At 37.1% G+C, this 14,651-nt stretch overlaps 1 protein-coding gene across 8 annotated transcripts in view; it reads left to right on the forward strand.

Moving 5' to 3' along the window:
* Window positions 1-13,844, forward strand: part of letm1 (leucine zipper-EF-hand containing transmembrane protein 1) — a 209,136-nt gene extending 195,292 nt beyond the window's left edge. For 6 of the 8 annotated variants that reach the window (XM_072256593.1, XM_072256594.1, XM_072256598.1 and 3 more), the window contains 2 exons: window positions 7,595-7,751; window positions 10,451-13,844. In XM_072256593.1, the coding sequence (XP_072112694.1) occupies window positions 7,595-7,751; window positions 10,451-10,603 (310 nt within the window). In that variant the 3' untranslated portion in view covers window positions 10,604-13,844. The remainder of the gene's footprint in view (window positions 1-7,594; window positions 7,752-10,450) is intronic. The other 2 variants (XM_072256596.1, XM_072256595.1) reach the window with 1 other exon arrangement.
* The last annotated feature ends 807 nt before the right edge of the window (window positions 13,845-14,651 follow it).

Here is a 14,651-nt window from a genome sequence, read left to right on the forward strand (position 1 = left end):
TGCCATGAATTTGCCCACTCACCCAACCTATCCAAGTCACCCTGCATCCTCTTAGCATCCTCCTCACAGCTAACACTGCCACCCAGCTTCGTGTCATCTGCAAACTTGGAGATGCTGCATTTAATTCCCTCATCCAAGTCATTAATATATATTGTAAACAACTGGGGTCCCAGCACTGAGCCTTGCGGTACCCCACTAGTCACCGCCTGCCATTCTGAAAAGGTCCCGTTTATTCCCACTCTTTGCTTCCTGTCTGCTAACCAATTCTCCACCCACACCAATACCTTACCCCCAATACCGTGTGCTTTAAGTTTGCACACTAATCTCCTGTGTGGGACCTTGTTAAAAGCCTTTTGAAAATCCAAATATACCACATCCACTGGTTCTCCCCTATCCACTCTACTAGTTACATCCTCAAAAAATATAATGAGATTCGTCAGACATGATTTTCCTTTCACAAATCCATGCTGACTTTGTCCGATCATTTCACCGCTTTCCAAATGTGTTGTTATCACATCCTTGATAACTGACTCCAGCAGTTTCCCCACCATCGACATTAGGCTAACCGGTCTATAATTCCCTGGTTTCTCTCTCCCTCCTTTTTTAAAAAGTGGAGTTACATTAGCCACCCTCCAATCCTCAGGAACTAGTCCAGAATCTAATGAGTTTTGAAAAATTATCACTAATGCATCCACTATTTCTTGGGCTACTTTCTTAAGCACTCTAGGATGCAGACCATCTAGCCCTGGGGATTTATCTGCCTTCAATCCCTTCAATTTACCTAACACCACTTCCCTACTAACATGTATTTCGCTCAGTTCCTCCATCTCACTGGACCCTCTGTCCCCTACTATTTCTGGAAGATTACTTATGTCCTCCTTAGTGAAGACAGAACCAAAGTAATTATTCAATTGGTCTGCCATGTCCTTGCTCCCCATAATCAATTCACCTGTTTCTGTCTGCAGGGGACCTACATTTGTCTTTACCAGTCTTTTCCTTTTTACATATCTATAAAAGCTTTTACAGTCCGTTTTTATGTTCCCTGCCAGTTTTCTCTCATAATCTTTTTTCCCCTTCCTAATTAAGCCCTTTGTCCTCCTCTGCTGAACTCTGAATTTCTCCCAGTCCTCAGGTGAGCCACTTTCTCTGGCTAATTTGTATGCTTCTTCTTTGGAATTGATACTATCCCTAATTTCTCTTGTCAGCCACGGGTGCACTACCTTCCTTGATTTATTCTTTTGCCAAACTGGGATGAACAATTGTTGTAGTTCATCCATGCAACCTTTAAATGCTTGCCATTGCATATCCACCGTCAATCCTTTAAGTGTCATTTGCCGGTCTATCTTAGCTAATTCACGTCTCATACCTTCAAAGTTACCCCTCTTTAAGTTCAGAACCTTTGTTTCTGAATTAACTATGTCACTCTCCATCTTAATGAAGAATTCCACCATATTATGGTCACTCTTACCCAAGGGGCCTCTCACGACAAGATTGCTAATTAACCCTTCCTCATTGCTCAAAACCCAGTCCAGAATAGCCTGCTCTCTAGTTGGTTCCTCGACATGTTGGTTCAAAAAACCATCCCGCATACATTCCAAGAAATCCTCTTCCTCAGCACCTTTATCAATTTGGTTCACCCAATCTACATGTAGATTGAAGTCACCCATTATAACTGCTGTTCCTTTATTGCACACATTTCTAATTTCCTGTTTAATACCATCTCCGACCTCACTACTACTGTTAGGTGGCCTGTACACAACTCCCACCAGCGTCTTCTGCCCCTTAGTGTTACGCAGCTCTACCCATATCGATTCCACATCTTCCCGGCTTATGTCCTTCCTTTCTATTGCGTTAATCTCTTCTTTAACCAGCAATGCCACCCCACCTCCCCTTCCTTCATGTCTATCCCTCCTGAATATTGAATATCCCTGAACGTTGAGCTCCCATCCCTGGTCACCCTGGAGCCATGTCTCTGTGATCCCAACTATATCATAATCATTAATAACAATCTGCACTTTCAATTCATCCACCTTATTACGAATGCTGCTTGCATTGACACACAAAGCCTTCAGGCGCTCTTTTACAACTCCCTTAGCCCTTATACAATTATGCAGAAAAGTGCCCCTTTTTAATGCTTGCCCTGGATTTGTTGGCCTGCCACTTTTACTTTTCTCCTTAGTACTTTTTGCTTCTACCCTCACTTTACACCCCTCTGTCTCTCTGCACTGGTTCCCATCCCCCTGTTGTGAACTAACCTCCTCACGCCTAGCCTCTTTAATTTGATTCCCACCCCCCAACCATTCTAGTTTAAAGTCACCTCAGTAGCCCCCGCTAATCTCCCTGCCAGGACATTGGTCCCCCTAGGATTCAAGTGTAACCCGTCCTTTTTGTACAGGTCACGCCTGCGCCAAAAGAGGTCCCAATGATCCAAAAACTTGAATCCCTGCCCCCTGTTCCAATCCCTCAGCCACGCATTTATCCTCCACCTCATCGCATTCCTACTCTCAGTAATCCCGAGATTACTACCTTTGCGGTCCTTTTTCTCAACTCCCTTCCTAGCTCCCTATATTCTCCTTTCAGGACCTCATCCCTTTTCCTACTTATGTCATTGGTACCTATATGTACCACGACCTCTGGCTCCTCACCCTCCCACTTCAGGATATCTTTAATGCAGACAAACTGTCTGAACAGATTACAGCCTATTCGACATTATTTTGCAAGATAATGCACTCAATATTGCTGTTAATTCTGTTGTATACGCTGATAAATTGTTTGTTGTTCTTCTAATGCTAGTTTTGCAATGAGGAATGTAGACTGCAATACCTGTGTGGCCAGATCTAGGGTCTTTTGATCCATCCGTAAATATTACAAGTTTGTTTCTAAAATGCAGGTCTATATATTCTTGTACTATCAGTTTGATTTCACAGTTAGACTTTCCCAAAAGTTGTTGCAGGGTTATATCCACTGTATGTATTGTAAAGAGCCATGGAGGAACATCAGATATTGGAACTGTAGGGCTATATTCCATTTCGTGTAGACCGTATTTTTGTGCTGCTACATCCCTGATCCATCCAAAGCTATTATAACTTGAATTATTATGTTCCCAGCAGTCTTTTAATATAGCTTTAGCTGGATGTGAGTAGTTACGCCCCGTGATGTTAACCCAGTAATGTAGCATTAGCTTTAATCTTCTAGGTCTTAATGGCATTTCCCCCATTTCGACTTGAAGAGCTGATATAGGTGATGTTCTGAATGCATCACTACATATCCTGAGGGCCTGAGCTTGCTCAACATCCAACATTTTTAAATTACTTTCTGCAGCAGAAAGTATGCTACACTTCCATAATCCAACGTAGCCCTCATTAAAGCTTAATAAATATTTAGTAGCAATAACCTGCTCGCACTCCAATCCTGTCCAGGCAATTCCAGCTACAGGTGTATTTTTACTACAATCAATTGAAACACCTTGACTGCACACAGGTGATCTCCATTTAACTAATTATGTGACTTCTAAAACCAATTGGCTGCACCAGTGATGATTTGGTGTGTCATATTAAAGAGGGTGAATACTTATGCAATCAATTATTTTGTGTTTTATATTTGTAATTAATTTAGATTACTTTGTAGAGATCTGTTTTCACTTTGATACGAAAGAGTCCTTTTCTGTTGATCAGTGTAAAAAAAAGCCAAATTACATCCACTATGATTCAATGTTGTAAAAGATTAAAACATGAAAACTTTCAAGGGGTGGTGAATACTTCTTATAGACACAGCAGTTTCAGACAATTTAGTTGTTCCTACAATGGTTTATGCTTCATTAACTCCCTTAGTAAAGCATTTTGTTCTCCACCAAACTTTGAGAGCAATGCTCCTGCTCCTCAGGGTTGCCAGATAGAAATTTTAATTTAAAGCCAAACAATACTGGGAAAAAGCCAGGGGGAAAAGCCAAGAGGCCAAATGAATTTTCTGACGCTGAACAAATTAGGAAAAAAACAACTTTCTGGAATTTGGCGCCAAAAAAGCCAATCTAGTAACCCTGCTGCTCCTCATCTTACGATGTTAAATCTGTTACATTTACCAGTTCCCCTGTTTTATTGAAATATTCTATCATAGATTACGTTAGATTTTACTAATATTATCGGAATATTTCTCAAAAAGCAATTAAAACATGATCACATTCAGTGTACTGTTCCAAAGGGAAGAAAAACAAATCTGTTACTAAGGTTCTAGATAGTTCCATGCAGTGGAATTACACAGTTTGTGGTAAACTGGGCTATTTTGCTTTTGCCTAAAACTACAGAATAATACAGAATGTGTTTCAGAACCAGTTCTTGGGAGGAAATTAGGCTCAAATCTGCAGATGCTGGATAACTGAAACTAAAGCTGAAATTTCTGAAAACAACAAACAGCCAGGCATCATTGTGAAAAGAGAAACAGAGTTAACATTTCAGGTCAAATCTAGATGATGTAAAATGTTGTTAGAAGCAAAGGGGCATATAAGTACAATAAAAGGTAAAACAAAATGCAAAAGGACAAAAAATAATGCCAATCTTGGCATTAATCAGGAAGTTACAGAAGTCCATAGTAAGGAATTGGATGTCTAAGCACCTTCAAAAATTCCAGATTGTTTTAGAAAGAGCCAACATGGTTTTCTAAAAGATAGGTCATGTCTGGCAAACCTGATGGATATTTGGAGATACTAATGTTTTTATGATTGTCAGAAAGCTTGTTGAATCCCTTCATGATAGTGTTAACTAAAGTTGAATCTCACAATATTGAAGAGAGCATATTGAGGTGACTGAGGAATTGGCTGGCCTTATACTAAACTCAAATTATCAATAACTAATGGTTCAGGGATGCAACTTTAGGGGTGCCATGGTAGTATAGCGGTTAGCGCAGTTATGTTACAGCTCGCTGGGGGGTTGGGCGGGGTGATGGTTGGACTGTGGAGTTCAATCCCGGCATCCTCTATTGGGAATTTGTGTGACCTCCCTGTGGAACATGTGGGTTTTCTCCTTGCTAAAGTCCATGTACGACATCCACTGCCTTGCTTTCATCAATTTTCCTGGTGACTTCCTCGAAAAACTGTATAAGATTGGTTGGACAAGACCTAAAATGCACAAAGCCATGTTGACTATCCCTAATTAGTCACTGTCTATCCAAATATTGATGTATCCAGTCCCTTGGAATACCTTGCAATAACTTTCCCACTACTGATTTCAGGCTCACCGGCCTATAGTTTCCTGGCTATTCTTGGAGCCTTTCTTAAACAATGGAACAACGTTAGCTATCCTCCAATCCTCCAGCACCCCCTCTGTGGCTAAGGATGTTTTAAATAGCTCTGCTAGGCCTCTGCAATTAAAGCAGTACCCTCCCACAGAGTCTGAGGGAGCACATTGTCAGGCCACAGGGATTTATCAACCCTAATGTGCCTCAAGACAGCAAACACCTCCTCCTCTGTAATTTGTATGGGATCCATGACCTTGTTGCTGCATTGCCTCACATCTATAGGCTCCCGAGTAAGTGTAGATGCAAAAAATCCATTTAAGATCTTCCTTCAGCTCCACTCTGATCTTCCAGAGGGCCAATTTTGTCCCTTGCTCTTTATATTTCTGTAGCAACCCTTGGGATTCTCCTCAACCTTCTCTGTTAGAGCAATCTCATGTCTTGTAGCCTTTCTGGTTTCTTTCTGAAGTGTTCTCCTGCATTTCTTATACTTCTCATTACCTCATCTGTTCCTACCTGCCTAAAACTTTTATGTACCTTTTTTTCTCCCTAAACCAGGGCCTCAATATCTCTTGAAAACCAAGGTTCCCTAAGCCTGTTATCCTTGCCTTTTATTGTGATAGGAACATACAAACTCTCTGTATTCTCAAAATTTCACTTTTGATTTACCATGTATATCTTTGCCAGTAAACAACCTGTCCTGGTCAACACTTGTCAGGTCCTTCCTAGTACCATCAAAATTGGCATTCCTGCAATTTAAAATTTCAACCTGAGGACTACACCTATCCTTTTCCGTAATTACATTGAAACTAATGGCATTATGATCGCTGGAAGCAAAATATTCTCCTGCACAAACTTTTGTTACCTGCCCTGTCTCATTCCCTAATAGGAGATCTAGTATTGCACTCTTCACGCACCCCCACCGCCCCACTACCAGGTCAGGTGAAAATGTCTCTTTCTCCTTCTTTTCCAGTCCTAATGAAGGGTCTCAGTCCAAAACATCTACAGTTCAATATTTCCATAGATGCTGCCTGACCTTTTGAGTTGCTCCAGCATTTTGTGTGTGTTGCTCCAGTATTCCATTATCCTTTTTGAATATTTTAATATCAGTCCATGATGCTTTAATGATTTTTATACATCAAGTCAGAACAAGTGGGAGAATGGAGTGGAATCCTTACAAGGATACAAGATAACAAGAGATGGAGTCATGATAGCTGTGGGAATCTGTGAGTTTGTAATAGATTTGCAATATTTAATCAGAATCAGGTTTATTATCACTGTCCTTAAGGACAATTTGCTTTGCAATGATGGTACAGTGCAAAGATGTAAAATAAAAATACCATAAATTACAACATAAATAGCATGGGGGTCGGGTAGAGAAATAATGCTTAGGTTCCTGCATCATTCAGCAATCTGATGGCAGACAGGAAGAAACTGTTCCTGAATTGTTGAATGTCGGTCTTCTGGTTCCTGTGCCACCTTCCTGACATTAGTAATGAGAAGAGGACATGACCCAGATGGCAAGGGTCCTTAGTGATGGGTAGCTCCTTCTTAAGGCACCGCCTCTTGAAGCTGTTGTGCTAGTGATGGAGTTGGCTGAGTCTACCAGCTGCAGCCTCGTGTAATCCTGTACATTACCTCCTGCCATCACTGAAACAACCACTCACAATGTCTATAGAAATTTGCAAGAATTTTAAAGATAAGATTTAAAGATTAGCTTTGTTTGTCAACAGCCAACACAATCCAAGGATGTCCTGGGGCAATCTGCAGGTGTTGCCATGCTTCCATTGACAACAGAGTGTGTCCGCAACTTACTAGCACTTACTTTGGTCATGAGTGACATACCTAAATTCTCCTCAAACTCCTAACAAAGTATCAACTGATCTGCATTCTCTTACACATCGTTGTTTTAAGTAATCCCACAATGTGAGAATGTAGATTTTTTTTTCCCCTTCAGTGATGCCAGGAGGTAATATTCTATTTTTTTTTGTTGGAGCTGCTGTGAGGCTCACTGTTCAGCCATTGGATCTTGTTTTTGGTTGTCCGAGAAATAAACACGTTTTGTAAGAGCCACTAAGTGTGTTAAACAACTAGATTGACTGTGGGCTACAGTATGTTGTGTAAAAGCATAGAGGAGTAATTGTGGGCATAAATTCTGTTCTGTAAACAGCAATGGTTGATTATAAATTATTATTAAAATAACTTCTTGAAGGACTGGTAATTTTCTGGGCAAGAGCTTTATTACTAATATCTGGAATATACTAATGGAAACTGCATCTTAAAATCCAAAATTTAAGATTCTGCTGATACTCCCTTGCCTTACTCTAACAACAAGCTGCAATTAACTTTAACATCTTCCTATATACAGTTTGTATTTCACCTTTAGGGACAATCTCATCAGCATCAATGAGCTGATCAGTGCGATGAAGCAGATCCAGAACATCCCACACCATAAATTACAGAAGATTGCCGAATCTCTTGATGAAAATAAGGACGGAAGGATTGATATCAATGACGTCATTAAAGTAAGTTCAAAATCTCGAGAGTTTTTCCTGACATTAATAGACTGATACGTAATCATTTTCGGGGGGAGAAATCTGACATTTTTCGCGTCTCAGCATTAAACTATTTGTAGATTTTATTGTACGTCTAACATAGACGGTGTGTATCTTTTTATTACCTCGTTGCTCTGAATAGCTTTCCAGATTTAGAAGTGTTTGCAGTGCTATTCTTCGATCAGTGCAACAGACCTATATGGAAAATAATTGAATACCACATGAAACCATTACATACAGATAGATGGCCAATAATATTCTGACATGGTCATCCACTGATAATTGATTACAGTAACGTCAAAAACCTAATTGCTTGGTAAAAAACTTTAACTATTCTCTTTTTTAATCAAAAATCTTAGAAAGACTGTGTGCATTATTTGAGAACTATGAATATGTTTTAAGTACCTTGCAAATGAGAATGGAGTTACCTTCCTTGTCATAATTGACATGCAAAGGTCACCACAGATCACACTTCATTTAGTTTGTAAATCATGAAATGGTAAAACTTTTTTGCTTATGGCTCGAATGTAATTGCTCATTTGCTACCTCATTTTCCAAACGTGTTTAAGTTCCTTTTGCCATCCTATCATGAAAGAGAAGGACCTTTAAGTTATTTACCAAGCAGTTAGGTTTTTGATGATAGTTATGTAACAAATTATCTGTAGATGATCATGTCAAAATACTACTGGCCATCTATCTGTATATAATGGTTTCATGTGGATATTTCAATTATTTTCCATACAGGTCTGTTCATAAGCTGTTGTCAGTTCAGAGTATAATATTGTGTCAGTAGTGACTCAAGCTGCTATTGTCATTTTCAATTGTGTTGCCTTTCATTGAAGAAGTGCTCAGTACTGTCACCTTATCCATCTTGAATATAGACGAAGCAAATTTAAAGTAGTCTTACAAACAAACCATTAAGTTGGTTTAACACAGAAAACGCTCATTTCCAGTACAAAAGCAAAATAAGGATTATGTCCTGGAATTAATATTTTGTATATTTTGACTTTTTTTTAATATAACTAGCTGAACTTTATCACCTTATTAGCTGAGAAAGCTGAATATCCAGGTGCCACGTAATTTCAAAACTATACACAAACTGCCTCAATCCTTGCTATATTATCCTTGAGACCACCTTAAAACTATCTGAACTAGGAAATGCTTTCAGTTCTGTTACAAAACTCCACTGAGGTCTGACAATCCACTGACAGAAGAAGAATTTAATTTGGCTAAATAGTTTGCATTTCTCAGCTGCTATGAATGGATGCAGCCTCAATTCTGCATACTTCATTCAGAGAGTTACAGAAGAAGGAATGTTTCTCTGTTCATTTTCCAAACAGCAATACTCTCAAGCAAGGCTTTTAACTTTTTCCTAAGCAGGTGTCTTTACAAGTTGTATTTTTGTAGTTCTGTTTCCTCTTGGACTTTTTGAACTTCAAATAAGTTTTAACCAAGAACTGCAGCTTCAACAGATGTTATCTTTCCTGGGCTTCTGAAAGTACTGTGTTTATGCAGCTGTTTCAACTATGGATGAAACACAGAATATGTCAGAGAAAGACCTTGCTTCCAGAGTTGTCTGAGCAACTGTGCGTTATGAAGCTTTACTCAACACGTTTAATTTAGTTCAAGTTCACACAGAGTGAAGTTGACATGTACTTAATCTAAATTGAATGGCTGCTACTAAAACCCTCAGTGGGCTAGTGGTTCAGATATTGCTGTGATCTCTTATAGCTTTGAGGGGAAGAGGGGCTATGAACAAGATGTAGATAAAATTAAATGAACAGGACATTGTCCTAGCATACCATGCATATTAAAGGAACCTCGGCTTCACATCAGAGTGAAATTATGAATTTGTTTGTCCCTGGATGAAAAGTATCCAATAATTGTGCAACCCTGAAAACTAAGAATTGAGCCTCTTAGATTGGTGTTTGGGCCAAGTACTTAATCATGACCATCATAGATAATTATCATTTTCACACTGAGAAGATTAAAAGAAACAGGAATACATAGCAAGGCCGTTTGATCAATGAAATGGCAGCTGCTATTTGATAATTTAATTAGTATCTGTGTATACCAACGTGCAGAAGGTGCAGAAAAAAGGGTAAGAATAGAATGCAACAAACGCAAGGTAAAGATAGAACCAGAGAATCATTTCTTTTCTCAAGCAAAATAATGGCAGTTCCGTTGTTCAAGTGTTAATCAGTATGGTTGATTCTTAACAATCATCTCAGTTTGAGAGCAATTGGAGATGGTTGCTGCTAGATTCCTTTATCTCTTGATTCCCTTAAATTCAAAAATCTATCAAATTCAGAATTGAATGAATAAAAGAGGCAGAGTATCACCTGCAAGTGCTACTTTGTTGCATGGTTAATACAAGGAACTTAAGACTACATTTTCCCCATTGTTTGGTCTGATTGGTAAGGAAGAATATTTTGTATTTGCTGCACTCACCCCACCCCCCACCCAATCACTCCATTTCATCTCGGCATATTGGCCAATGATAATGTAGGACCATTATTTTTCTAAAAGTCCCTGGATTTTTATGCCCTTGTGTGAACAATGCAAATGAATTTTTAAAAACTGTTTTAAAGTACTGATATTAAGATAAGGTAGAAGATCTGTAAACTGTTATTGATTATCTTTTTTTCATCTTGTTTGATCTTTTTCAGGTAGTGAAACTAATTGATAAAGAGGATATAGACATCTCAACTAATCAGGTTGCAGAAATTTTGGAATTATTACGCAAAGAAGAGAAAGTTGTAGAAAACCAAAAAGTGAAGGAGAAATCTGAGAAGGAACAGCTGGCAGAAATCCAGAATTAAACTGTTCTCACTATGTCAGAACTCATCTAATTCATTTGTTTGATTTCTCTTTTGAAACTTAAAAGAAGTATTTGCATAGCTGGGAAAATCAAGTGGATAATATATATTGGAAAGAAATTGTAGTTTTCTGTATCTCACTGAAGAAATTGAATAATGTTCAATTTAGAATTGAACCCTTCATTCCAGATGCTTGAAAACGTTAGATTTTTTTTCTTTGAAGTGAAAAATAAAAGAAATGTGATGTGGTAAGCTCAGTATCTTTATAAATGAACAAAATAGCAACAAATCTCAGTCTTGATGGTAATCGATCTTGTTCCTTAAAATGCTTGCAGTGTATAACCTTGCTGAAGCTTACTTAAATTTTAAAAATTTGCTTGCAGTAGTGTCCATTAAATTGAATATATATGAATTCAATAACCTAGTGTTATAAAATTGAATTGGATAAATGCCATACCAAAAAATTGATATTTCTCACATGGGTGAAATTCTTATAAAAATTTCCACTGAAATTTGCTATCCTTGGGTGTACCTACTACTCCTGTCATATAGTGCATCCTTTCAGCTACAGCTTACCTGTTTTTAATATATGCCTGTTGAATTGGTTATTTCCATGTACTGCTATATTGCTCAAACAACTTGCTTCATCTGTACTGCTAAAAGCATATGATTTGTCAATGAAATTTTAAGAATACACTCAGGTATTGATAAATTTATGTTTTAAGTGGTTTACTTTGTAAAGATCAAACCCTTTTCAAATTGTATCTATATTTAAATTGCAGATACTGTGGTTAATGCTTTGAGATTTGCTTACCTGTACAAAATTGGACTTCACTAAAGGATGTTAATGTGGCTAATGAATTTTGAATGTCGTTCACATTTTGATTGTAGAATTTCATTTAATTATTTTTAGCTACCCATGTTAATAGGAATATATATTCTCTTGGTAAAATTTGTTTCTTCATAATTGCACACTTTTACATTGCAGTTCTTTATGAGTAAGAAAAGAAGAAACCGGTTAACCTTCAGAAAGACCACTCAGTTCTGGGTTCCAATGCCTTTGGTACCACACAAAATGTATTTTGATTCTTAATTATTTCCTAAACTATTTGTATGATGCTTATGACCGTTGCACAAAGGTTGTATAGTTACAGATCTATTTGTGCATTATTTGCACTATTTAACACTTGAGAATAATTTTGTTTGGAATTAAGGCTGTTAATAACAATCAATTGAGTCTCCATAACAATATTGTCAAGTAGTTAATCTTTATTTCTGCATTGAAGCTTGCACACCTTACACTGGAAATTATTTGAATAACTTACTTGCTTAAGACTCCATTAATGTTTTTGAGTTACAGTACTATTCCTAATAATTTTCTTCACAATGTCAAATCAAATAGTTATTCAAATACTAACAATTTATAGCAGATGCTGAAAATCCAAACAACACAGACAAAATACTGGAGGAACTCAGCAAGCCAGGCAGCATCTGTGGAAATGAGTAAGCAGTTGTCATTTTGGGCCGAGACCCCTCGTCAGGCGTCGTGATGAAGCTCATTGTGCACTGAAACTGAGATCTGTGTAATTGAAATATTAAATGCATTATGACCAATTCCAAAGGCGATGACCTGCCCAAATAAATTGGTTTAGAAGCGGAGACACAAATTTGATAAAATAAGTCATTTGGTTGTATATTATGCTAAATGAAGCTATAGTGTGGTCAGTAACCTCTTCACAGTTTCTGCATCCTTCTTCATTAGTTATTTGTCTTTTGTTATAACAACAGACAAGCAAAAACAGTTTTGGAATAATTTTTCCCACTCCATACCTATTCACTCACTACTCCGTGTTGCTCTTATTTCAGCCAAGTCTAAATTTTAGAATAATTTGGCAGAGCAATTGATTATACTGCATGGTGATATACTGAGGGCTATACACTCCTTTCACTGCGTGACCTCGATTCAAAATAATGGCCAAAGGTAAAGAGACTATGCAGATTCTGTGTTTTACATTTCAGGACACAAACTAAAATGGTAAATAATTTGATAATCTAATTGAAATATAAAAAAGATCTAGTTGATATGAAGAATGTAACATTTAATACTATTGAACTAGTTTACTATTCAGTACTAACAAATTAAAAAGAAAAGGTTTTGCTTTCTTTTAAACTGAATTTTATCCAGTCTGGAACTAATTAAAATAGTATCTTAAGGAAAAAAAAACCTTTTTGATGACTGTCAAAACCAGAAAAAAATCACTGAGATCATATGCAGTCCAAAAATCAAACTAAACATTCAATTAAGGATGTTGCTATGGAATTGAGTTATGTAATTACAATGTAAATGTATCCCTTCTGTAAAGGGAAATACGAGTGCACAGCAATCTGCAAAGTTCAGCATTTATCAAATTCAAAGGGAAAATTGTTAAATTGACATGTTTAATGCCTTGTAGAACCTGTACACATTTTGAAAGTGAACTACAGTATTTGTGATGTTGGAGGATACTTTTTGTTGTAATCTTGACATACTTGTTGCTTGTGTTAATACAAACGATGGTTCTGCTTTATTAGATATTTCTTGCTTTAATGTTAATATATACAGAAAGTAGTGCACTGAACTTTGAAAAATGATAGATACATTTTTAATAATGAAACAATGGACTGATCTTTGGAAAAAGTTAAATTCAAAAATATCTAAATATTCATGTTTAATAATTGAACAGCTGGTATGATTAAAGTACACCAAGAATTAAATCCCATGTGTCTTGCCGTTTTCCTTCCTCCTGGATTTTTCAGTTTCTGTGAACTATAAGGAATCAGCTGATCTTCAGGATATCCTCCAGGCAAGTGCGGTGTATTTGCATCGTGTGTCATGCAGCTGAACAAAATCTAACCCAAGGACCATCAGTCGAACAACAGCTTCTATTACCTTGTAAATGCATTTTAAGTTTCAACTCTGCTTCTGGGTTTGCATTTTTAAAACATGAAATGAAATCAAATTGGGAAAGGCAAGGATGTTTGCATTACTATAGCAGAAAGTCCAATTGGTGTATTTATTAATAAACTTTAATCTAACAAATGAGGGAGATTGTGTGACATACACTGATCGACAGGTTTTGCAAATCTACTTGAATGAAATTTGCCCTTGTATGTTTAGGTGACTATTCAATGTTAACGTGTTAACATTTGTACTTAAAAGATATGGACACTTTGTTCAAACTAGGTTAACACTGACTCAGAAACTATGGACAGAATTTGAAAAGATTAAAATTTCAAATGAAAACTTTCACACTCTAGGTATTGTCTACCTCTTTGAAGTTTTTCTTTTGAGTCTTAATCAGGGCAGCAGTATTTCGGGATAACATCAGAAATTTAGTAATAAGAAAAAAGAACATTACTGAATAAATGAAAGATGGTAGAAGTTAATCCATTTTCACTTAGAAAAGTAGTAATCAACTTTCATTCCTGGAAGGATATACTGAAAATATTTGGAGTACCATACAGAGTTCTGAGCTCAATTTAAAATGAAACTCCAGAATCGCTGACAGTGAAATCTTTGAAGAATCACAACGATGAAATGTTAATACTGATCTCAAAAACACCTTTCTCAAAGGTCAGAATTTAAAAGAATGATGAGATAAAACTATGGGCCAGAACTATAATTCAAACAGAAAATGATTGAAAATAATTAAAATTGTGCAGCATATGTGGAAGGAGGAAACAAATCAATATTTCAAGTCAACAACCTTTCATCATTATAGAGTTTAATATTTTATATAATTGGAAAGTAACTTTTGGACAACACAATACCGTACTGCATACACAAATTCACACCAGTTTAGAATGCTGATGTGGTTCCATCCCAACAGATTGTTCTGGGTGCTTTCAGCTTTTATAGGTGATTTTGGAGCTACTTTCATCCAGGTGAGGAGAGTGGAGTCCAATCATAAATGACAAAAAGGCCTTGGGAAATTGCAAATAAGTCACTCATCACAGAAAATTCAGTTTTCTTTTGGGATACATTATCTAGCTGGGTAATGATGACAATCCC

The sequence above is a fragment of the Mobula birostris genome, chromosome 4 (assembly GCF_030028105.1).
Source record: "Mobula birostris isolate sMobBir1 chromosome 4, sMobBir1.hap1, whole genome shotgun sequence".
NCBI lineage: Eukaryota > Metazoa > Chordata > Chondrichthyes > Myliobatiformes > Myliobatidae > Mobula > Mobula birostris.